The sequence below is a fragment of the Somniosus microcephalus genome, chromosome 18 (genome assembly GCF_052327205.1).
Source record: "Somniosus microcephalus isolate GS21.2 chromosome 18, FLI_Smic_1.0, whole genome shotgun sequence".
Lineage (NCBI taxonomy): Eukaryota > Metazoa > Chordata > Chondrichthyes > Squaliformes > Somniosidae > Somniosus > Somniosus microcephalus.
Window position 1 is genome coordinate 70,583,142 of NC_141004.1, and position 25,843 is coordinate 70,608,984.

General features: G+C 47.4%; 1 protein-coding gene across 3 annotated transcripts in view; it reads left to right on the top strand.

The window, feature by feature from the left end:
* LOC147105366 (methyltransferase-like protein 27) overlaps positions 1-25,843 on the top strand; it is a 47,361-nt gene that overhangs the window by 5,915 nt on the left and 15,603 nt on the right. The window contains exons 1-4 of one of the 3 annotated variants that reach the window (XM_086011661.1): positions 4,893-5,677; positions 6,848-6,968; positions 21,799-21,927; positions 24,788-24,926. In XM_086011661.1, the coding sequence (XP_085867787.1) occupies positions 5,604-5,677; positions 6,848-6,968; positions 21,799-21,927; positions 24,788-24,926 (463 nt within the window). In that variant the 5' untranslated portion in view covers positions 4,893-5,603. Of the gene's footprint in view, positions 1-4,892; positions 5,678-6,847; positions 6,969-21,798; positions 21,928-24,787; positions 24,927-25,843 lie in introns of those variants that run through there. The other 2 variants (XM_086011659.1, XM_086011660.1) reach the window with 2 other exon arrangements.

Below are 25,843 nucleotides of genomic sequence, written 5' to 3' on the forward strand. Positions count from 1 at the left end.
ACGGGGGAAGAGAGAGCGCACGACGGGGGGAGAGAGAGCGCGACGGGGGGAAGAGAGAGAGCGCGACGGGGGAGAGAGAGAGCGCGACGGGGGCGAAGAGAGAGAGCGCGACGGGGGGAAGAGAGAGAGAGCGCGACGGGGGGGAAGAGAGAGAGCGCGACGGGGGGGAAGAGAGAGAGCGCGCGACGGGGGGGAAGAGAGAGAGCGCGACGGGGGGGGAAGAGAGAGAGCGCGACGGGGGGGGAAGAGAGAGAGCGCGACGGGGGGGGGCGAAGGTGGCCCGATGGACCCCTGCGAAGGAAGAAGGTAAGCTCTCCCACCCCTTCACTCTTTCCCTCCCTGTCCCACCCCTTCACTCTTTCCCTCCCTCACCCTCTCTCTCCCTCCCCCATCTCTCCCTGCTTTACTCTCCCTCCCCCTCTCCTCACGCTCTCCCTCCCTCCCCCTCTCTCCCTCCCCGTCTCTCCCTGCTTTACTCTCTCTCCCTCCCTCCCCCCCTCTCCCTGCCCTCCCCCCTCTCGCTCCCCTCCCCCCACCCTCCCTCGCTCCCCCACCCTCTCGCTCTCCCACACTCTCGCTCCCCCCACCCTCTCTCCCCTCCCCCCACCCTCTCCCCTCCCCTCCCCCCACCCTCCCTCGCTCCCCCAGCTTCTCGCTCCCCCCACCCTCTCTCCCCTCCCCCCACCCTCTCTCCCCTCCCCCCACCCTCCCTCGCTCCCCCACCCTCTCGCTCCCCCCACCCTCTCTCCCCTCCCTCTCGCTCCCCCCACCCTCTCTCCCCCTCCCTCCACCCTCTCCTCCCCTCCCCCTCCCTCTCTCTCTCCTCCCCCACCCTCTCTCCTCCCCCACCCTCTCTCCTCCCCCACCCTCTCTCTCTCCTCCCCCACCCTCTCTCTCTCCTCCCCCACCCTCTCTCTCTCTCCTCCCCACCCTCTCTCTCTCTCCCTCCTCCCCACCCTCTCTCTCTCTCCTCCCCACCCTCTCTCTCTCTCCTCCCCCACCCTCCCTCTCTCCTCCCCTCCCCCACCCTCCCTCTCTCCTCCCCTCCCCCACCCTCCCTCTCTCCTCCCCTCCCCCACCCTCTCTCTCTCCTCCCCTCCCCCACCCTCCCTCTCTCCTCCCCCACACCCTCCCTCTCTCCTCCCCTCCCCCACCCTCTCTCTCTCCCTCTCCCTCCCCCACCCTCCCCCTCTCTCTCCCCCACCCTCCCTCTCTCCTCCCCACACCCTCCCTCTCTACTCCTCCCACCTCTCATCTCCTCCCCACCCTCCTCTATCTCCTCCCCCACCCTCCCTCTCTATCTCCTCCCCCACCCTCCTCTCTATCTCCTCCCCCACCCTCTCTCTCTCCTCCCCCACCCTCTCTCTCTCCTCCCCCTCCCTCCTCTCTCCCCACCCTCTCTCTCTCCTCCCCACCCTCTCTCTCTCCTCCCCACCCTCTCTCTCTCCCCCACCTTCTCTCTCTCCTCCCCACCCTCTCTCTCTCCTCCCCCACCCTCTCTCTCTCCTCCCCCACCCTCTCTCTCTCTCTCCCCCACCCTCTCTCTCCTCCCCACCCTCTCTCTCTCCTCCCCACCCTCTCTCTCTCTTCTCCCCCACCCTCTCTCTCCTCCCCCCACCCTCTCTCTCTCCTCCCCCCCACCCCTCTCTCTCTCCTCCCCCCACCCTCTCTCTCTCCTCCCCCCACCCTCTCTCTCTCTCCCCCCACCCTCTCTCTCTTCTCCCCACCCTCTCTCTCTTCTCCCCACCCTCTCTCTCTTCTCCCCCACCCTCTCTCTCTTCTCCCCACCCTCTCTCTCTTCTCCACCACCCACCCTCTCTCTTCTCCCCACCCCCTCTCTCTTCTCCCCCACCCTCTCTCTCTCTCTCTCCCCCGCGATTTCCGAGGCTCTCTCCCCCCCCGCCCCCCGCGATTTCCCGAGGCTCTCTCCCCCCCCGCCCCCCGCGATTTCCCGAGGCTCTCTCCCCCCCCCGCCCCCCGCGATTTCCCGAGGCTCTCTCCCCCCCCCGCCCCCCGCGATTTCCCGAGGCTCTCTCCCCCCCCCGCCCCCCGCGATTTCCCGAGGCTCTCTCCCCCCCCCGCCCCCCGCGATTTCCCGAGGCTCTCCCCCCGCGATTTCCCGAGGCTCTCCCCCCCCGCGATTTCCCGAGGCTCTCCCCCCCCCGCGATTTCCCGAGGCTCTCCCCCCCCCGCGATTTCCCGAGGCTCTCCCCCCCCGCGATTTCCCGAGGCTCTCCCCCCCGCGATTTCCCAAGGCTCGCAGCCCCCGCGATCTCACGAGGCTGTGTGCTGGCGTCATGGGGGCCGTGCGCATGCGTGGTTGCCGTTTAAAAAAAAAAGCCAGAGCGGGCTCTCGCGGGCGGGCGGCGCATGCGCGGGCGAGGCGGCCCGCGGGGAGTAGGCAGGGAAACCCCGCGGGCTGGCGGCCGTTAGAGCGGCTCACTTCGGGCCCCGACACCGTCAAACCTGAGAGGGGGAAGTAGAGAGAGACAGAGAGGGAAGAGGAGAAGGAGAGAAAGGGAAGAGGAGAAGGAGAGAGAGAGAGGGAAGAGAGATAGAGAAATTTTTGGAGCTTCAGGCCTGCCTGCAGCGGGCCTGGAGACCAGCACCGAGTCCCCCCTGCGCGAGGAGGAGGAGGAGGAGGGGGGGGTTGCTAAACACAATATAAAACTGAAATAAATTGTTAATTAATTCCCTAACACATAATTCAAATATTTACCTTAGTTCCCTAACACACAGAAAGTGTGGGGGAAAAAATCGTGAAAAATCAAGATGGCGGCCACTCACCTCGGTTCAGAAGGATAAGGCCCGCCCACACACGCACCGATTGGTCGACCGGTCAGGTCACCCAAGCGTAGGATTGGTCAATCGTCGAGTCACTCGACACTCAACTGTAGGAAGACCTCGACGTCACACGGTCGCTAATGAGATGCTAATGAGCGGAACGCTGAACGTTTTTGGGATACCGCGGGCGGGATTTTTGTCCGGCCGAAACGTAAATACGCCGATGACCGGTCCGGAATCGCAAGCTTTCTTTTGAGGCGACGCGCGCGTCGGTACGCTCTGTAACTTCCAAACGCATCGAGACCAGGCGGACAGACAGACAGACAGACAGACAGAAGAGCCGCTTTATATATATAGATTAAGGGCAAGAGGATAACCAGGGAAAGGGTAGGGCCCATTAGGGACCAAAGTGGCAATCTGTGTGTGGAGCCAGATGATGTAGGCGGGGTTTCAAATGAATTTTTTGCATCTGTGTTCACTATGGAGAAAGATGATGTAGACATAGAAATCGGGCAAGGGGACTGTGACATACTTGAACATATTAGCATCGAGGGGGAGGAGGTACTAGCGGTTTTAGCAGGCCAAAAAGTGGATAAATCCCCAGGCCCGGACGAGATGTATCCCAGGCTGTTGTGTGAGGCAAGGGAGGAGATTGCAGGGGCTCTGACACAAATTTTCAGAACCTCTCTGGCCACAGGGGATGTACCAGAGGACTGGAGAACAGCTAACGTAGTACCATTATTCAAGAAGGGTAGCAGGGATAAACCAGGGAATTACAGGCCAGTGAGCCTAACATCTGTGGTAGGGAAATTATTGGAAAAAATTCTGAGGGACAAAATTAGTCTCCACTTGGAGAGGCAAGGATTAATCGGGGATAGTCAGCATGGCTTTGTCAAGGGTAAATCATGTCTGACAAATCTGATTGAATTTTTCGAGGGGGTGACTAGGTGTGTGGATGAGGGAAATGCTGTGGATGTGGTTTACATGGACTTCAGTAAAGCTTTTGACAAAGTCCCGCATAGGAGACTGGTCAAGAAGGTAAGAGCCCATGGGATCCAGGGTGCCTTGGCGCGTTGGATCCTAAACTGGCTGAGTGGCAGGAGGCAGAGGGTGATGGTCGAAGGTTGCTTTTGTGACTGGAAGCCTGTGTCTAGTGGGGTACCTCAGGGATCGGTGCTGGGTCCCTTGCTGTTTGTGATCTACATAAATGATTTGGATGAGAATGTAAAAGGTATGATCAGTAAGTTCGCAGATGACACGAAAATTGGTGGGGTGGTAAATTGTGAGGAGGAAAGCCTCAGGCTACAGGAAGATATAAACGAGTTGGTCAGATGGGCGGAAAAGTGGCAAATGGAATTTAACCCTGAAAAGTGCGAGGTGATGCATTTTGGACGGACAAATAAGGCAAGGGAGTACACAATGAGTGGTAGGACCCTAGGAAGTACAGAGGGTCAGAGGGACCTTGGTGTGCATGTACATAGATCCCTGAAGGCAGCGGAACAGGTAGATAAGGTGGTTAAAAAGGCATATGGGATACTTGCCTTCATTAGCCGAGGCATAGAATATAAGAGCAGGGAGGTTATGATGGAGCTGTACAAAACGCTGGTGAGGCCACAGCTGGAGTACTGTGTGCAGTTCTGGTCGCCTCACTATAGGAAGGATGTGATTGCTTTAGAGAGGGTGCAGAGAAGATTCACCAGGATGTTACCTGGGATGGAGCGCCTCAGCTATGAAGAAAGACTAAACAGGCTGGGGTTGTTTTCATTGGAGCAAAGAAGGCTGAGGGGGGACCTGATTGAGGTGTACAAAATGATGAGGGGCATAGATAGGGTAGATAAAGAGGAACTTTTCCCCTTAGTAGGGGGGTCAATAACAAGGGGGCATAGATTCAAGGTAAGGGGCAGGAGATTTAGAGGGGATTTGAGGAGGAATTTTTTCACCCAGAGGGTGGTTGGAATCTGGAACTCTCTGCCTGAAAGGGCGGTGGAGGCAGGAACCCTCACAACATTCAAGAAGCATTTGGATGAGCACTTGAAATGCCATTGCATACAAGGCTATGGACCAAATGCTGGAAAATGGGATTAGACTGGACAGGGATTGATGGACGGTGCAGACACGATGGGCCGAAGGGCCTCTTTCTGTGCTGTAAAACTCTATGACTCTATGACTCTATGACTTCTGGGCTCTGTACTTCAGGAAGGATGTCAAGCTCTTGGAGAGGCAGAGGAGATTTACTAGAATGTGACCAGGGATGAGGGACATTAGTTCTGTGGAGAAACTGGAGAATTCATCTCCTTAGAGCAGAGAGGGTTCAGAGAAGATTTAATAGAAGTGTCCAAAATTATGAAGGATTTTGAGAGAGTAAATAAGGAGAAACTGTTTCCAATGACAGGAGGGTCGGTAAACAGAGGACACAGATTTAAGATAATTAGCAAGAGAACCAGAGGGGAGAGGGGGAAAAATTTGTTGACACAGCGAGTTGTTATGGTCTGGAATGCACTACATGAATGGTTAGTGGAAGCAGATTCAATTGTGACTTTCAAACGGAATTGGATAAATATTTTAAAAAGGAAAATTGCAGGGCTATGGGGAAAGAGCAGGGGAGTGAGACTAATTGGGGAGCTCTCTCAAAGAGCCAGCACAGGCACGATGGGCCGAATGGCCTCCTCCTGTGCTGTAAGATTCTAAAATTCAATGAATAGAACTGTGCAATCTGAAGAGGTTTTACAGTGGGAATGTCTTCAGAACCCTGAACCCACACGCTGGCTGTCTTTAACTGAGATTAAGGGCCTGGAATTCCATGTCTATATCCTCTAATCATGCTGTCTCCTCCTCCTGTCGAAGCAGAGGGACACACAAACCACTGGCTCAGCACTGACAATGATTTATCAAGGTGAATATTGTGAGAATCTGCCCAGATATGGAGTCGAGATTGACGGGAGTTCAGATCAGCAAAATGGGTGTGAAAATCAGAGTTTCTGAATCCTGCAATCTGGGGGGAGGCAGAATTCACCTCCTTTGCACCTCCAGCGGGTGCTGATGAGTACAAAGGCTTATCGCCCGAGCGGGGGCACTAATAGCGCCGGCTGTGAAATTGCCACTGCACTGCCAGCAATGACGTCATCGGCGAGCTACACGACCACTTAGCGCCCCTCCGTGGCCCCTTAGCGCCTCGCGGCACAAGCTTGGCTGCGCCCTTCGAGGCTGCAGCAGGGGATGTCAGCGCCAGCCTCGCGGGTTGCAAATCGGGCTGCACACCGCTGGCGGGGCGTTAATTAAAGGGGCAGTCCGGCTGGACCCCGTACCATTTTTAATTTTGGCCGACCTCCAGGTCAGCCCCGCTTGGTGGCCCGTGGCATGGTCCGTGGCCGTCTTCGTGCCGCCTGGCATCGCGTCTCGCTGCCGAGCTGCGGCCACGCCATCACGCTGCCCTGGTGGGCTAGTGGAGGCCATCAAACGGCCTGCAGAGCGCACAGCTGGTCTCCCCTCTTACGGAAGGGGCGGGGTGCTGAAACGCGTCAGCACTACACAGAGCAGCCACGTAGCATTCCGGCGATACCACGCTTTGTGCCCCAGACACAGCCCTGAGAGGAAGTGGAGCGCCCAAGATAGCGCTCCGCTTCCTCGCCGGGGCGATAAGACAATTTAGCGGCCAGGGCAGTACTCCCGCCTCGGGCACTAAATGTCCACCACTAATTCGATTACCACCCCCAAACGTAGCTGAATTTCACCCCCTGGGTTTCTAATCATTAATATCCAATAACAGGACAGTACAAATACACAGGAGTAATCACGACAGTCTCAGTCAGAGGCTTTCTTTTCTGTTTATTATATTTTCTCACTCTCGAAATGCAATTGTGGAAAAGTCAAAATTCACACACTAAATTGCTTCCTTATTGCCTGTGAGGCAGGGCGTATCTGTCTCATTGTGGTCCCATCCTGTAATTGCAGGTAGAATGTATTGTCTCATTTCAAGCCCTTGTAATTGGAATGAAAGGATGTTTTTGCTGCAATATTTTATTCTCAGCCTCCTATTACCGGCTTGTATTCTCTATTTCCACAGGATGAATAAGTCTGGAATAGATGTGGCTACTGCCACCAAGAACATCCTCACTTTAGACAAAGAGATGGATCTGGAAGAAAATGTGAAGTTTTTCGACTCATGGGCTGAGAACTATGACCAGGTAGCTCCTGTCACCCTCTCACTTTACTGGCCATAGAACTGACCCCTGGGGGGAAAGAATCGCTCTGCCCATTTGTGTAGCAACATGTGGCCCGATATTAATATGAAGGCGGCTTCCGAACGCGAGGAGATGGGGGCTGGTGGAATTGCATGGGCGGAACCTGGAAGTCAACTGGGCAGGTCAGAATCCGCGATCTCAATTCAATTGCAGCAATTAAATTTTAATTCCAGATTTTGTGTCGCATGACGCAATCTCAGCTGTATTTAAAGGGACAGTCCGGAAATGGAATTTGTTGATGTTCATGATGGATGCATATAGAGCAAGGGCAGTACCCAGGTTCAATGGCGCATCACTGGAATTACTGCTGGGTGCAGGCAGGGGCAGGAGGGATATACATTTCCCCAGCAATGGGAGGAAGAAATCAAGAAGGCGTGGATGGAGGTAGCTGAGGAGGTGATCAGCAGGAGCGTTGTGTCCTGGTTTTGGATGCAATGTGGGAAGTGATTTAATTACATAACAGGTCAGGATAAGTGAGTACATTTGCTGATTCACCTACATCCTGTGGTTTAAGCTCCCTCATCCTTTCACTCTATCTTGCGAAGCATTCTCCATCACATCACTCCTCACACCCACTCAACATAAGAACATAAGAACATAAGAAATAGGAGCAGGAGTAGGCCAATCGGCCCCTCGAGCCTGCTCCACCATTCAATAAGATCATGGCTGATCTGATCCTAACCTCAAATCTTCTATCACTGTGCATCCACCCGAACCCATGTGATCTCCCGGGAGAGGCGAAAAACCAGATAAAGACCCAATGGCCAATTTGGGAGAAAAAAATCTGGGAAATTCCTCTCCGACCCATCTAGGCGATCGAAATTCTTCCAGGAGATCACTCTGTCCCTATATTCTGTAAAGGCGATCTCCACCCCAGCCAGGAACAGGAATAAAACCATCTCCTGAAATCTAACACAGAATTAGAACACAGTAGGAGCAGAACCAGGCTACACGGCCCCTGGGCCCACTCCACTACCCACAGGGCCATGACCATTCCAAACCTAGACTCATGTCCAATTTCCTGCCCGCTCCCAGTAACCCTTAATTCCCTTTACTTCTAGGAAACTATCTATTTCTGTTTTAAATTTATTTAATGATGTCGCTTCCACAGCTTTCTGGGGCAGCAAATTCCACAAACCTACCACCCTCTGAGTGAAGAAGTTTCTCCTCATCTCAGTTTTGAAAGAGCAGCCCCTTATTTTAAGATTATGCCCCCTAGTTCTAGTTTCACCCATCATTGGGAACATCCTCACCGCATCCACCCGATCAAGCCCCTTCACAATCTTATATGTTTCAATAAGATCGCCTCTCATTCTTCTGAACTCCAATGAGTAGAGTCCCAATCTACTCAACCTCTCCTCATATGACCACCCCCTCATCCCCGGGATTAACCGAGTGAACCTTCTTTGTACTGACTCGAGAGCAAGTATGTCTTTTCTTAAGTATGGACACCAAAACTGTATGCAGTATCCCAGGTGCGGTCTCACCAATACCTTGTACAACTGCAGCAATACCTCACTGTTTTTATATTCCATCCCCCTAGCAATAAAAGCCAACATTCCATTGGCCTTCTTGATCACTTGCTGCACCTGCATACTAACTTTTTGAGTTTCGTGCACCAGGACCCCCAGATCCCTTTGTACTACAGTACTTTCCAGTTTCTTGCCATTAAGATAATAACTTGCTCTATGATTTTTCCTGCCAAAGTGCATAACCTCACACTTTCCAGTATTGTATTCCATCTGCCAAATCTCTGCCCACTTACTTAGCCTGTCTATGTCCCTTTGCAGGTTTTTTATGTCCTCCTCACTCATTACTTTCCATCCCATCTTTGTATCATCTGCAAACTTTGATATGTTACACTCGGTCCCCTCCTCCAAATCGTTAATATAGATTGTAAAGAGTTGGGGACCCAGCACTGACCCCTGCGGAACACCACTAGTTACTGGTTGCCAATCTGAGAACGAACCATTTATCCCAACTCTCTGCTTTCTGTTAGAGAGCCAATCCTCCACCCACGCCAGAATATTACCCCCAATCCCGTGATTTTTTATCTTGAGCAATAATCTTTTGTGTGGCACCTTGTCAAATGCCTTTTGGAAGTCTAAATACACTACGTCCACTGGTTCCCCTTTATCCACCCTGTATGTTACTTCCTCAAAAAACTCCAGCAAATTTGTCAAACATGACTTCCCCTTCATGAAACCATGCTGAGTTTGTCCTATTAAATTATGTTTATCCAAATGTCCCGTTACTGTCTCCTTAATAATGGACTCTAACATTTTACCAACCACAGATGTTAGGCTAACAGGTCTATAGTTTCCAGCCTTCTGCCTACTACCCTTTTTAAATAAGGGTGTTACATTAGCAGTTTTCCAATCTGCCGGGACCTTTGCTGAGTCCAGTGAGTTTTGGAAAATTATTACCAATGCATCCACAATCCCTACCGTTACTTCCCTCAAGACCCTAGGATGCAAGCCATCAGGTCCAGGGGATTTATCCGCCTTGAGTCCCATTATTTTACCAAGTACCACTTCCTTAGTGATTTTAATCATATTTAGTTCCTCCCCCCCTAGAGCCCCCTGTTTGTCCAGTGTTGGGATATTCTTAGTGTCCTCTACTGTAAAGACGGATGCAAAATAATTGTTCAGTGTTTTTGCCATCTCCATGTTTCCCACCATTAATTTCCCGGTCTCATCCTCTAAGGGACCAACATTTACTTTAGCCACCTTTTTTCTTTTTATATAACTATAGAAACTTTTACTGTCTGTTTTTATATTTTTTGCTAATTTACTTTCATAATCTATCTTCCCTTTCTTAATCAATCTTTTAGTTATTTTTTGCTGTCTTTTAAAGACTTCCCAATCTTCCATCCTCCCACTAGATTTGGCTACCTTATATGCCCTTGTTTTTAGTCGGATACTATCCTTAATTACTTTACTTAGCCATGGATGGCTATCTTTTCTTTTACACCCTTTTTTCCTCAGTGGAATATATTTTTTTTGGAAGTTGTAAAATAACTCCTTAAATGTACACCACTGATCATGTACCGTCTTACCCTTTAATCTATTTTCCCAGTCCACTCTAATCAATTTCGCTCTCATACCTTCATAGTCTCCTTTATTCAAGCTCAGCACGCTTGTTTGAGATCCAACCTTCTCACCCTCTAATTGAATATGGAACTCAACCATGTTATGGTCACTCATTCCAAGGGGATCCTTTACTAGGACATTTTTAATTAATCCTGTCTCATTACACAGGACCAAATCTAAGGTTGCTTGCCCCCTGGTTGGTTCAGTTACATACTGCTCAAGAAACCCAGCCCTAATACACTCAATGAACTCATCCTCAAGGCTGCTCTGCCCAATTTGATTTGTCCAGTTAATATGATAATTAAAATCCCCCATAATTATAGCTGTTCCCTTATTACAAGCCTCAACTATTTCCTGATTAATACTCCGTCCAACAGAATTGCAACTGTTCGGAGGCCTATAGACTACACCCACTAGTGTTTTTTCCCCTTATTATTCCTTATCTCCACCCAAACTGTTTCACTATCCTGCTCCTTTGACCCAATATCATTTCTCTGTATTATAGTGATTCCTTCCTTTATTAACATAGCCACCCCACCTCCTCTCCCTTCCTGCCTGTCCTTCCTGATTGTTAAATAACCTGGTATGTTTAATTCCCAGTCATGGTCACCCTGCAGCCATGTTTCTGTAATGGCCACAAGATCATACCCATATGTCGTTATTTGTGCCGTTAACTCATTCATTTTGTTACAAATGCTACGTGCATTCAGATAAAGAACTTTCAAATATGTTTTGTAACACTTAGTTCCTGTTTTTTCCCTTTTTAGTACTTTACTTTTTGCTCCATACCTTCTGTCCCTTCCTGACACATTCTGTTTTTTAATTCCCCCACTGCTACCTAAGTCTATGACCTTCTCTGTTGTCATTTCTATTATTTGCTCTCTAGAAACCTCCCCCCCACTAACTAGTTTAAAGCCCTCTCTACAGCCCTAGTTATATGATTCGCCAGGACTCTAGTCCCAGCACTGGCCAAGTGGAGTCCGTCCCAACGGAACAGCTCCCTCCTGTCCCAGTACTGGTGCCAGTGTCCCAAGAAGCAAAACCCATTTCTCCCACACCAGTCTTTGAGCCACGCATTTAACTCTTTAATTTTATTTATCCTAGCCATATTCGCTCGTGGCTCAGGTAATAACCCAGAGATTATTACCCTTGAGGTTCTGTTTTTTAATTTGACCCCTAGCTGCTCATACTCCTTTAACAGAACCATCTTCCTTGTCCTATCTACGTCGTTTGTACCAACATGGACCACGACAACTGGATCCTCCCCCTCCCACTCCAAGTTTCTTTCCAGCCCAGAAGAGATGTCCTTAACCCTCGCACCGGACAGGCAACACAGCCTTCGGGACTCCCGCTCTTGACTGCAGAGAACCCTATCTATCCCCCTAATGATACTATCCCCTACCACTGCAACATTTCTTTTTACTCCCTCCACTTGAATGGCCCCCTGTACCACGGTGCTGTGGCCAGGTTACTCATCCTCCCTGCAGTCCCCACTCCCGCCCTCACAGGGAGTAAGAACCTCGATCCTGCTGGACAAGAACAAGGGCTGTGTCTCCTTCAACACTACATCCTGGATTCCTGTACCTTCCTCACTCGTAGTCACACCGTCCTGTCCCTGACCACGGACTACATCTGCAGTAATTAACTTCATAGTTGTGACCATCTCCTGAAACATAGAGTCCAGGAACTTCTCCCCCTCCCTGATGTGTCACAGTGTCTGAAGCTCGGTCTCAAGCTCCATAACATGGAACTTGAGTTCCTCTAGCAGCAAACACTTGTCGCAGATGTAATCACCGTGAGCCTCAATGGGGACCACCGGCTCCCACATCTCGCAACAGTAACACATCACCTGCTCCATTCTATATAATTAATTAAATTTCTTATTATTAGTTATGAAGACCCTGCCCGGATATAGATGATAATGTCACACCACTATTCAAAGGACTTACCAACTTAAAGGTATAAAAGAGAAGAGAAGGAAGAAAACCAACCAACCAGCTGATCACCAACCTCCTCCTTGAATACTGTCTGTGGGGCCTGTTTGGTTGACTCGTCTCGCTGCTCCGCCTCTGCAGTGTTGTCCAAGCCTGGGAGTGGGGAACAAAACAGAGCAAAAAACACACCCTCACCTCCCACTTATCCGAACTCTCCCACTTAGCAAAACTCCAGCACCACTCAATGCACAAGGCACTCCGTGCACTGCACTAGCCCCTCCCCTTTTATACCCGGATTCTACTTCCGGTTTAAACTGCCCAAGAGTTTAAAAAACCCTTAAAAAATTAAACTTACTTCAAATAATTGACTTCTTAACACACTAAAATTCACAAAATACACTTAAATGATTTTTCTCCCACTTAGCAAAACTCCAGCACCACTCAATGCACTCAACTTTAAGCCACACCCAGCCTTCACTTTCTATGCACTGCATTACGTCCCCATTTATTCATCCACTGCTGCCACTCACCCCAATCCTGATGCAACGTGATGCATCTGTCTCATAGTCGCCCTCATCAAATGCACTGCATTCATCGGGTGAGCACCTGACCTTCACTCACTCACAGGTCTGTTTTTCGCCCATTGTAGGAGAAGAGAGCTCAAAGCCCAAGGGAGATGGACGGAATGGAGGTGGCCCGCCACAAATAGTCCAGGTAACAGATGCAGAGGAAGAGGCCCTGGAAATAAGTGGCACTTCTGCATCCATCTCAGTCAGAGATGGAGAGACAAGGAGCTCGCAGTTAGGTGGTGACACTATTACAAATATCTCTGATACACATACGCTGACATTATTTCATCAATGACTGAACTATGAGTAAAATGAATCTGGTAATTGTCAAGATTGTGACTTTGCCGCAACTAAATCATATCCCTTTCTTTGTCTTCCAGGGCCTTCACGCATACACCAAGTGTTGCAGGACATCCATGAGGACAATTTCTCAGAAGACCTCACTTCTTCTGAGGGTGCACCGTCACAGCCATGCACCAGCGCAAATACTCACACTTTAGTGGGTCCACTTAGACAGTTAGTTGAGCCTTCACCTGGTGATTCATACCTCACAAGTGAATATGAGCAGACACTTGTGACCAGGACAGTCCATGTTGGAGGGACATCCCCTCTAAGCTCTGCTCAGCTGGACACAGATGCTGAACCCCATGGACTATCATTGAGAAGAAGAATGCCAGAGGTGCATCAGCAACTTAGCCAGGTACTGACAGACATGCCACACCCACTCTCCACAATAGTAGAAAGGGTGGCGGTGTCCAAATTGATCGCTGGTAGTTTGGTGGCACAGGGCATTGCGAGAACGCCTGCCATGGAGAGACAGCCCGCCTCCAAGGCCCTTCAAGCAAGACTCTGAAATCAGTCTATGCAGACCATGAACATGGCTGTGCAGACTTTGGATGCCAACATGTCTGGTGCCTTCAACAGGATGACAGGTACCGTATCTGTGGCCTTACAACGTGTCACTGATCTCCACCAAGTTGGTCTGCAGTGGAGTGGTAGAAGGGATGTGGCCCTGGCCCAGGTGAGGGATGATGATGATGGAAGTGGGAACTCCACTCAAAGTGCTGCCACTTGTCACTCATTGCCCTCCCTCAGTCAATGCTCGACATGCATCCTCGTGTCCCCGTGGCTGAGTCTGCCTCTGCACAGGTGCAAGTGGAGTGGTCTTTGGCGGGACCCTCACAGGCTCCAAAATCCAGAGGGTATAGGCCAAAAGCATCTCACCAGTCAGGTCAGGGACCTGAGCAGCCTGCCTCTACCTCTCCTGAAGCCACATGGGACACGGGACATGTGACACAGTTCCCCTTAATATCTTGAAAACTTTGATCAAATCACCTTAACCTTCTAAATTCCAGGGTATACAAGCCTAGTTTATGTAGTCTCTCCACGTAATTTAACCATTGGAGTCCAAGGGGGTGAAATTGGGTGCCTTTGTGCCTCCCATTAGTGCCCCCAGGGGGCGCTAACGGGGAACAAATGGCTTTGCGGCTGGTTGCGGCGCTGACATCGACTCCCGCCATGTTCGGTGGGAGTTTTGCGGCGGCGCTATGTTATTTCGCCCCAATCTCCTTCACCCAGAGATCATGACGTTATCACCGTGCGCATCGCCCTGGTAGCGCCCCGGACCCGAAATTGACCACCGCCCCCTGCAGTTAGCACCCAGGTGATGTTAGCGCCCCAAAATGGCCGATACCGAATTTTTCCCCACAAGTATCATCTGGAAAATCTGCACTGCACTCCCTCCAAGGCCAATATATCCTTCCTAAGGTGTGGTGCCCAGAACTACTCTCAGTACTCCAGCTGTGGCCTAACCAGGGTCTTGTTTAGCTGTAGCATAACCTTGTATTCTAGCCCTTTAGATATAAAGGCCAGCATTCCATTAGTCTTTTTGATTATTTTCTGTACCTGTCCATGACATTTTAATGATCTATGCACATAGACCCCCAAGTCTCTTTGGACCTCCAGTTTCTAGCTTTTCACCATTTAGAAAGTACTCTATTCTATCCTTTTTAGGTTCAAAATGTATGACCTAAACTTGCCTACGTTGAAGTCTATTTGCCACAGTTTTGTGCATTCACTTAATCTATTAATATCTCTTTGTAATTTTATGCTTCCATCTACACTGCTTACAATGTTGCCTATCTTTGTGTCATCGGCAAATCTGGATGTATGGTTCTCTATCCCATTATCTAAGTCGTTAATAAATACGGTGAATAATTGAGGCCCCAACACAGATCCCTGCGGGACACCACTAGTCATCCTGCCAATTACAGTACCTGCCCATTATCCCTACTCTCTGTCTCCTGCTGCTCAGCTAATTTCCTAGCCAGGTCAATAATTTGACTTCAATTTCATGAGCTTTAACTTTAGCTCAGTCTCCTATGAGGGACTTTATCAAATGCCTTCTGGAAATGTAGTTCACCAAGGGTATGCCTCGGGGCGATTGATAAAATGTTAAGTGTCCCTTTTTTTTATAATGCCATGGAAAATTGATTGCTTAGCACCGCCTCCACTTCTTGCCCATTATTGTGTCCCAAGGGCCAGCTCGCCCTATCAGTTGGTTCATGTCAATACATGACGGACCCATTGGCCAGATGTGCAATGGGTGAATGAGTGGCTGAAGGACTGTTTAGTGCAAAGGGCGTGGGGTCGGGATTGGTCCTGGAGGTGGGAGTGGACCGCAGTGTTTCATTTCTTACGTTTTACACATGGTGAACCATTGCGATTTTAGGAGATCCTTGGCATCCCAGGTGGCAATGTAAGCAGCTGGACTGGTAATGGGTGCCCCATCTTCATCCTCCTCCTCCTCTATGTAAGCAATTCATCAGTGTCCTACCTTAAACCGATCGACTAGGAGATCCTGGATATGTCTCCAGTAGTGCACTGGAAGGATCCAGAGGAAAGAATGTCAAGGGCGGAGGTCACTAGGTTCAGCAGGGAGCAGATCTGTCTGTCACCATCTGACGTGACCTCAGCCTGCAGAAGCACTGCTGTTCTGTGAGCAGGTTGGGTAGAGTAAAAGACAGCAGTGGGTGTCCATGCAAGCAGAGCAGTGATGGGTAGCAAGCAGGGTCATGGGACCAGGTTCAATAGGCTCCACTGGTCCAGCGCATACTCCAGAATGAGACCCCGCCACACTTCCCCGCGCTCTGCTGCCCTGTTCCAAGATAAAGATTGTAGAGAGCAAAACTCTTCAGGAGCCAGACTGTATCGTGCTTGACTAATCTACTGGAAGTTTTTGAGGATGTAACTGGTAGAATAGATAAGGGAGAACCAGTGGATGTGGTGTATTTGGACTTTCAGAAGGCTTTCGATAAGGTCCCACATAAGAGATTAGCATGCAAAGTTAAAGCACATGGGATTGGGGGTAAGGTACTGACTTGGATAGAGAACTGGTTGGCAGACAGGAAGCAAAGAGTTGGAATAAACGGGCCTTTTTCCAAGTGGCAGGCAGTGACTAGTGGGGTACCGCAGGGATCGGTGCTCGGACCCCAGTTATTCACAATATATATTAATAATCTAGACGAGGGAATTAGATGTAATATCTCCAAGTTTGCAGGCAACACAAAGCTGGGTGGGCGTGTGTTCTGTGAGGAGGATACAGAGAAACTTCAGTATGGTTTAGACAGGTTGGGTGATTGGGCAGATGCATGGCAGATGCAGTATAATGTGGATAAATACGAGGTTATCCACTTTGGTGGCAAAAACAGGAAAGTAGATTATTATTTGAACGGCAATAGATTGGGAGAAGGGGAAGTGCAACGAGACCTGGGTGTCCTTGTGCACCAGTTGCTGAAGGTATGCATGCAGGTGCAGCAGGCGGTTAAGAAGGCAAATGGTATGTTGGCCTTCATAGCGAGAGGATTCGAGTACAGGAGCAAGGATGTCTTGCTGCAGTTGTACAGGGCCTTGGTGAGACCACACCTTGAGTTATTGTGTGCAGTTTTTGTTGCCTTATCTGAAGAAGGATGTTCTTGCCATGGAGGGAGTGCAGCGAAGATTCACCAAACTGATACCTGGGATGGCAGGAATGACGTATGAGGAGAGATTGGGTCGATTGGGCTTATATTCGCTGGAGTTTAGAAGAATGAGAGGGGATCTCATTGAAACTTATAAAATTCTAACAGGACTAGACAGACTAGATGCAGGAAGGATGTTCCCGATGGTGGGAGAATCCAGAACCAGGGGTCACAGTCTAAGGATAAGTGGTAAGCCAGTTAGGACAGAGATGAGTCTTATGTTCATTAATAAATAGACATTCTTATTATGAACACAGCTAGCTTTTGCTAGTTACTTTATTGAACACATGTGGACTGGTACAGTATCTGTAGAGGCTTTCATCTTGACTGTTGCCTTCTGGGTAGCCTAGTGCCTCATGGGTAATGTAGTCTTAATATATATATACAGCTGGGTAGTGTAGTCTTATATACAGCTCTACACAGCTCTACGGCTCCACCTAGTGTCCACTATAGAATGACATGTTATTGATCATTACATCCCCCTTTCTTTGAGGTTTAACAAAATCAATATCAATCAACTTTCAAGAAAACAATAAAGATAATATCAGTAACACTTTTGTTAGTGCTCTATAAACATAAACATTTTCAAAACAGTCAACACATTTTCAAAGCTTTACATTGTATTCAAAGATTAAGTCTATCAGGCTCTTTTACTTCACGTGTGGATCTTCTCAACATGGGTAAGTCTGATGTGTCTTCATGAGATTGTTCTGGCGGTGAATGACAAGATGCAGTTGCGGCATTGTCATCAATCTGCTCTTGAATAGTCTCTTGTGTTTTTAGGAGGGAACGGCGGTTCCTCCTGAGAACCTGTCCTTCCTCAGTTCTAACAGTGTATGACCTTGGTCCTACTTCCTCAAGAACTGTAGCTTTCCTGTTCCATGCATCTGGATCCTCAATCCTGACAACATCATCCCTTGTCAATGGTTTTAGAGTTTTGGATGACTTGTCATCGTATGATTTCTGTTTCAGCTTTAACAGTTGAAGTCTCTGTCTCAGTTCCTCACTTTGCTGTTCTTTTGCACAGCAGGGTAGCGTGGTGCACAACTTGCGACCCATTAGTAGTTCAGCAGGTGAAGAACCACAGTCTAAAGGTGAGGCTCGGTAGCTCAGCAGGGCGAGATAAGGATCAGACTTGCTTTCTGTCACTTTCTTCAGTAGCTGCTTGAGAACTTGAACACCTTTCTCTGCCTTACCATTTGACTGAGCATACAAAGGACTGGATGTGATGTGCTGAAAGTCATACTGTGCTGCAAACTGTTGCCACTCCTTACAGTTGAAGCATGGACCATTGTCGCTAACAGCAATCCTGGGAATTCCATGTCTGGCGAAGATGGATTTCACATGCATTATGACACTGCTTGCTGTGGTGCTTGAGAGCAGCGCCATCTCAGGATAGTTAGAATAGTAGTCAATCACTATTAGATAGTCTTTACCATTTAAATGAAAAAGGTCCATACCAACCTTTTGCCATGCTGCTGTTGATATGTCAGCTACTATCATTGGTTCCTTTGCTTGTTTGTTTTGGTGTTTCTGACATGTCTCACATTTGCCTATCATGTTCTCAATGTCCTTATTTATGCCAGGCCAATAAACAGTGTCTCTTGCTCTCCTTTTGCATTTTTCAATTCCGAGGTGTCCCTCATGAATCCTTTTGAGCATGTCTTGACGTAGAGCCTGTGGATTGACTATTCTGTTCTGTTTTAGTAATAGTCCACTTGCGACACTCAATTCTGACCTTATGTGAAAATATTTTGGACAGGAACCTTTTGGCCAACCATGATGAATGTTCTCTATTACTGTTTGTAATACTGTATCTTTTACTGTTTCTTCTGCTATTTGCTTTGATTTTGTGTCTGACACGGGCAGCGCAGCAGTGACCATACTCACATGAACATCCACGTCTTCTTCAGTAGAGCTCACATGACTCATTGTGGGTGCTCGGGATAGTGCATCTGCTAACACTATGTATTTGCCTGGTGTGTAGATCAGTTCAAAGTCATATCTTTGCAGCTTCATCATGAGTCGTTGAATCCTTGGAGACATCTCATTCAGGTTTTTTTTTATGATGGCAACCAGAGGGCTGTGGTCTGTCTCAACTGTGAAGGTGGGAAGTCCATATATGTAGCCATGGAACTTTTCTAGTCCAACTACCAAGCCTAGACATTCCTTTTTAATCTGGGCATATCGACACTCAGTATCAGTCATAGACCTGGAGGCATAGGCAACAGGCTTCCAATCTTTACCCTCTGCTTGTAGCAAGACCGCACCTAGGCCATCTTTTGATGCATCCGTTGACACTTTGATTCTTTTTGTTGGGTCAAAGAAGGTGCGTACAGGTGTGGTTGTCAGCACTGTTTTGAAGTTTATCCACTCTTGTTCATGTCTTTCTGTCCATGCAAACTCATTTGTTTTATGTAGCAGGTCTCGCAGACAGGCTGTCTTGGCTGACAAGTTAGGAATGAACTTTCCAATGACGTTTATCATCCCCATGATGCGTAGCACTCCTTTTTTGTCAGTGGGTCGGGGCATTTTGAGTATGGCATTTACTTTTTCCATATCTGGCTCTATTCCTTTACCAGATAGATTATCTCCTAGGAAAGTGACTTCCTGGACGCCAAACTGACACTTGGCTTTGTTGAGCTTCAGTCCATTCCGGCGTATGCTCTGTAGCACTTTAGTCAGTCTCTCATTGTGTTCTTTCAGTGTGGAGCCCAAGATGATGATGTCATCAACATCGACCCAAACTCCTTCCAGACCTTCAATTATGTGTTCCGTCACTCTATGAAAGATTTCAGATGCAGATATTATCCCGAAAGGCATTCTGAGGAAACAATACCTGCCAAATGGTGTGTTGAAGGTACAGTATTTGGTGCTCTCTTCATCCAGTTTTAGTTGCCAAAATCCTTGTGAGGCATCGAGCTTTGTAAAGTATCTGGCACCTGACATTTCACTGGTGATTTCTTCTCACTTGGGAATCTGGTAGTGTTCACGTTTTATGTTTGCATTTAAGTCCTTTGGATCCATGCATATTCTTAGATCATTGTTCTTTTTCTTTACACATACCATGGAGTTAACCCAGTCTGTTGGCTCTTCGACTTTCCAGATGACTCCTAGCGTGGTCATTCTGTCCAGTTCATTCTTGAGCCGGTCACGCAGGGGTGCTGGAACTCTTCGTGGAGCATGTACCACTGGCTGAGCATCCTGCTTTAGCTGGATCTTGTAAGTGAATGGTAGAACTCCAAATCCTTTGAACACATCCTGGAAATTATTCACTACAGAGTCCACCGAGTCATATGGTCTGCTTATGGCACAGTTTATACGGTAGATTCTTTTGACCAGTTCTAAGTCCTCACAAGCTTTGTCACCCAGTAGTGAATCAAGCCTTTCAGCCACAACAGAAAACATGAGATGATGCACTTTGTCTTTGACTGTCACTTTAAGTCTGCATACACCTAAGCTATCTATTTTCTGTCCATTATAGTCCTTCAGTAGTACTGACTTTTTCTGTATTTTGGGCTTTTCTTTCATATTGTTAATGTCACTCATACTGATTAAGTTTGCTTTTGCCCCAGTGTCTAGTTTCAAGGTAACTAATGTTCCATTTACCTGCAGTGGGATCATCCATTTGTCCTCTTTTACTGCATTAACTTTATGTTCAGCATTGTCCATTTCTGAGGGCTGCACATTTTCTGTATCCTTTTTGATATTGTCACATGACACCATTCCTACAAAAAATGTCTCACTTAAATCAGTGTCCTCAATTACATTAACTCATTGCCCTTTCTTAGTTTGTACTTTTGAAAAGCATTGTTTGGCAAAGTGATTCTTTCCATTACACTTTGTGCACATTTTTCCAAACGCTGGGCATTGTCTTAACTGTTGTTTGTAACCACAGCGTTTACAATTAAAAATTTCATCCTCCGATTGCTTTTCATTTCTGTTCTGCCCATGTTTCTTCCCCTTATAGGACACAGCACCAACAGCAGCATTATCACTCATTACAATCGCATCATTATTGATTTCACTGAAAGTCTTCGCGTGCATTCGAGCTAGCTCGCTGGCTTGGCATATTTTCACCGCATTTTCCAAATTTAGTTCAGTTTCTCTCAACAGACGTTCCCTGACTTTTTTTATCATGAATGCCAAACACAATCTGGTCACAAATCATGGATGCTTTGAGCTCAGAGAAATTATATGTCTGTGCTTTCAGTTTCAGATCAGTTATAAAGCTATCAAAAGTCTCATTTTGCTGCTGTGTCCGAGAACAGAAGATGTATCTTTCATAGGTCTCATTCTTTTTGGGAGAGCAATGTGCATCAAAATTTTTTAGCACATCTTCTAATTTTTCTCTGTTCTCCACTGGATTAAATACAAATGTATTAAATACCTCTATCACCTGTGGGTCTGCAACCGTAAGCAGCAACGCTACCTTCCTTGCATCTGGCTTCGTACCGAATCCGATGGCTGCAATGTAGAGTGCGAATTGTTGTTTAAAAATCTGCCAATTGTAGTCGATTTTTTTCTCGAGATTCAAACGCTCTGGTGGCTTCAAATTCTCCATGTCGCTTTTCACAATTTTCAGCAGATCTTCACCACCCTGGTACCATCTTATGTTCATTAATAACTAGACATTCTTATTATGAACACAGCTAGCTTTTGCTAGTTACTTTATTGAGCACATGTGGACTGGTACAGTATCTGTAGAGGCTTCCATCTTGACTGTTACCTTCTGGGTAGCCTAGTGCCTCATGGGTAATGTAGTCTTAATATATATATATACAGCTGGGTAGTGTAGTCTTATATACAGCTCTACACAGCTCTACGGCTCCACCTAGTGTCCACTATAGAATGACATGTTATTGATCATTACAATGAGGAGGAATTTCTTTAGCCAGAGAGCGGTGAACCTGTGGAATTCTCTACCACAGAAGGCAGTTCAGGCCAATTCATTAAATATATTCAAGAAGGAGTTGGATATATTTCTTAAGGCTAAAGGGATCAAGGGATATGGAGAGAAGGCAGGGACAGGGTACTGAGTTTGGATGATCAGCCATGATCTCATTAAATGGTGGAGCAGGCTCGAGGGGCCGAATGGCCTACTCCTGCTCCTATCTTCTATGTTTCTATGTATGAATTAAATCTCTTTCTGCCCTCAGCACATGACCGTGATGGATTACCAGGCACCCAGGTTCTGTGTGGAGACAGTGGACTCTGTGTATGTAGAAGATCGAGGCAGTGCGCTGGTCCTTGATGTGCCCTGTGGAACAGGACTGGTGGCTGAAGGGGTAAGAGACGATGAAACCGTAATCAAATGCCATGGAGATATTGATATAAACCAGTGCAAACTGCCCTCCCGATTCATTGCTCTGTGCACCGTAGTGTCAGCGGTGTCTCAGTGGGGAGAAGTGTCGCCTTTGAGTCAGAAGGATGTGGGTTCAAATCCCACTCCAGATACTTGAACAGAAAAATCTAGACTGACGCAGGGAAATCTCCCCTGAAGTCCTGGAGCTATCGGGGTATGAAATGAAGCGAGGTCTTTTTCTGTTAGTGGGTCTGGTTTTTGGACCCATGAACCGCGGTAGAGAGAGAAGAGCCCACCACCTGATACATGAGAGAAAAATACTTCATTTTTGTCACAAATATGTTTTCAGTTAGTTACAATTGATTCAAGTGTCCAAAATGATACCCTCCTGACCAAATCAGCAGTGTAAATGGTGGGACTTCAAATTGCGTGGCACAATTCCAATTCCAATTCCAATTAAAATGCTTTATTGGCATGAAAGTTTACAGAGAACCATATTGCCAAAGCTTACATAGCAAAAAGGTACAGTTTTCCAACATTCTGTAGGTGTCAATCGATTTGACATTTGTTGGGTACATACAATATTACTTTTAAACAATATTAATTTTAAACAGTCTTTGTACTTCATTTGGTACGTTCAATATTAATTTTAAACAGTCTTAATTTTAAACAGTCCTCAGGTTGTGACATGTTGTTACATATTTGGCCCCAAGGTATGGTCTGTCTCCTTCTCCTAGGACTAATCTCAATTTTGACAGATCATCCAATTCCTTGAAATCTGGGGTTGTTTGGCTTAGCTTGTTGAATAATATGTTTCTTGATGTGTTGAATTTTTCGCATTTTAGGAGGAAATGCATTTCTGTTTCAACCTCGCCAGCCAGACATTGATCGCATATTCTATTCTCTCTAGGCTGCCAGGATTTCTTGTATCTGCCTTTTTCAATTTCCAGTTGGTGGTCGCTTAGTCTGTACCTGGTGAGGGTCTGTCTCTGTTTTGTGTCTCTGATGGTCGTGAGGTAGTCTGCCAGTTTATATTCTCTTTTTAGGGCCCGGTAACATTCTAATCTGCTTTGGCTTTCGGTTATTTTGTTCCAATGTTCCAGGTAGGTTTCTTTGCATTTTTTAATGATTTGGTTCACTCGGATTGGTGTTTGGACGGCTGTGTTGGTCTGGGGCTGGTCAGGGTCCGGCTGAGTACTTAGTTTCCGTAGCAGCTGACTCAGGGGACTCTTTTCTGGGTTTAGCTCTTGGGTCTGAAAGGCTTTGAAATGAAGGGTGTCTGGGGAGCTAGATTTGAGGTGATTTAGGAAGTTTAGTGCTCGTTTTTGGATGTTTATTATCAGTGGGTATCTGCCTAGTTCGGCTCTGCATGCATTTGTTGGCGTTTTTCTTTGGGTGCGAAGGATGCTTCGGCAGAATTCTGCATGTAGGGCTTCTATTGTATGTTTTTCCCATTTAGTGTAGCTTTGGTGATTTAGCGGGCCCCATACTTCACTACCGTACAGTGCAATGGGCAGGATTATGCTGTCAAATATTTTGAGCCAGATTTTGATTGGGATTTGGATGTTGTAGAATTTTCTTTTTATTGCATATAGGGCTCTTCGGGCTTTTTCTTTTAGTGCATTCACTGCTATGCTGAAGCTCCCTGATGCTGTAATAGTTAGACCAAGGTAGGTGTAGCTCATAGTGTGTCCTATAGTGATATCACTGAGGGTAAACTGGTATTTGTTTTCCTGACATCTGGGCCTTTTTTGAAAAATCATGATGTTGGTTTTCTTTAGATTTACTGTTAGAGCCCAATTTTGGCAGTATTTGTCGAGTAGGTCTAGTTGTTGCTATAATCCCTGTTCTGTGGGAGACAGCAGAACCAGGTCGTCCGCATAGAACAGGGACTTCACTTCTCCATCCAGGAGACGGAGACCTGGTGACTCGCTTTGCTCCAGCATGTCTGCTAATTCATTTATGTATATGTTGAACAGGGTCGGGCTCAAATTGCAGCCCTGCCGGACGCCTCTTCTCTGGGTGAAGAAATCGGTGCGTTTGTCTCCAATTTTGACCCCGCATTTGTTTTTCAGATACATTGATTTAATAAGGTCATAGACTTTGCCCCCTATTCCACATTGAAGAAGTTTATAATAGAGCCCTTCGTGCCATATAGAGTCAAAGGCTTTCTTGAAGTCGATGAAACAGGCGAATATTTTCCCATTTTTTGTTTGGTGTATATGTTTTTCAATGAGGGTGTGAAGGGTATAGATATGGTCGGCGGTGCGGTGTTTTGGAAGAAAGCCTATTTGGTTTTTTCTGAGGATATTATGTTTGTTAAGAAAATCAAGTAATCTACTATTTAGAATACTGCAGAATAACTTCCCTAGACAACTGTTGACACAGATGCCGCGGTAGTTATTTGGGTCTGATTTGTTTCCGCTTTTATATATGGGGGAGATTAGTCCTTGGCACCAGATATCGGGAAAACAGCCTGAACGTAATATGATGTTGAATAATTTGAGTACCGCACCCTGCATCTCCATATTGCTGAACTTGAGCATTTCATTTTTGATGTTGTCTGGGCCACAGGCTTTCTTTAGGTGGAGAGATTTTGTTTTTGTGGCCATTTCTTTCCATGTGATTGGGGAGTCTAGAGGGTTTTGGTTGTCTTTGATTGTTGCTTCTAATGTGTGGAGTTTTTCTGTGACCTGATGTTGACTTGGGTTTATTTCGTTTATTGGGATGTCTTTGTAGATTAGCCCTTCATGTGGAGCTTGATAAAATACCTTGGAGAGAAGTGTAATAGACAATCAGAGGCTTGTTGGATAACACATAATGTAATAATCTGGTTTCTTTAGTTGCAGAAAGTGGGATTTAAGAACTTCCATGGAATAGACAGCAGTGAAGGAATGCTGAAGCTAGCTGAATCCAAAGGCCTGTATCAGCGTCTGACACATTCGCCGGTAACTGCAGATAAACCACTGCCTATAAAAGCAGGTAACCAGCTGATTCTACCTCATCCAAGTAACACCCATAGACCCCAGGGAACAGTCCCCTTCATTCTGTCGGATGATCTTTCTGAGTTTTATGTCTTCTTCTAACAAGGCGAGAAAGCATTGCTAGCTTTAGATCTGGGAATGAGATTTACATGATTGTAGTCATGATTCCGGCGCTAAAACTGCTGCTCATTGGCTTAACACCCAACATGTGGACCAATATCAGGCCTTGTCTAATTCAGTCATGCTTGCCACAGGCTGTTCCACTATTTAAAGGGGAGGTGCAGTAATGCTGCAGCACCTCATTGTCGGGGTGCTTGGCTCTTCAGCTGCCCCAGCAGCAAACTAAACAAGCTTAAGGACAAGCAAGAGATATTCAGAAATCGTTGTTGGGATACATAGATACATAGAAGATAGGAGCAGGAGTAGGCCATTCGGCCCTTCGTGCCTGCTCCGCCATTCGATGAGATCATGGCTGATCCTTTAATTCAGTATCCCGTCCCCGCCTTCTCTCCGTAACCCTTAACCCCTTTTGCCCGTAGAAATATATCTAATTCCCTCTTAAATATATTTAATGAGCTGGCGTACACTGCCCTCTGTGGCAATGAGTTCCACAGGTTCACCACTCTCTGAGTGAAGAAATTCCCCCTCATCTCTGTCCTAAATGGTTTAGCCCTTATCCTTAAATTATGTCCTCTTGTTCTGTTCTCACCCGCCAAGGGAAACATTCCTTCTGCATCCAGTCTGTCTAGACCTGTCAGAATTTTATACACTTCTATGAGGTCCCCTCTCAATCTTCTAAACTCCACAGAAAACAACAGGCAGAGGCTTTTGTTTAAGCAAAGGCAAAACGTGCCTTTCTTTAATCACTCTCCACGAGGTCTGAAGGGCTCAGCCCCGTGCAGGGGCTATGACGTC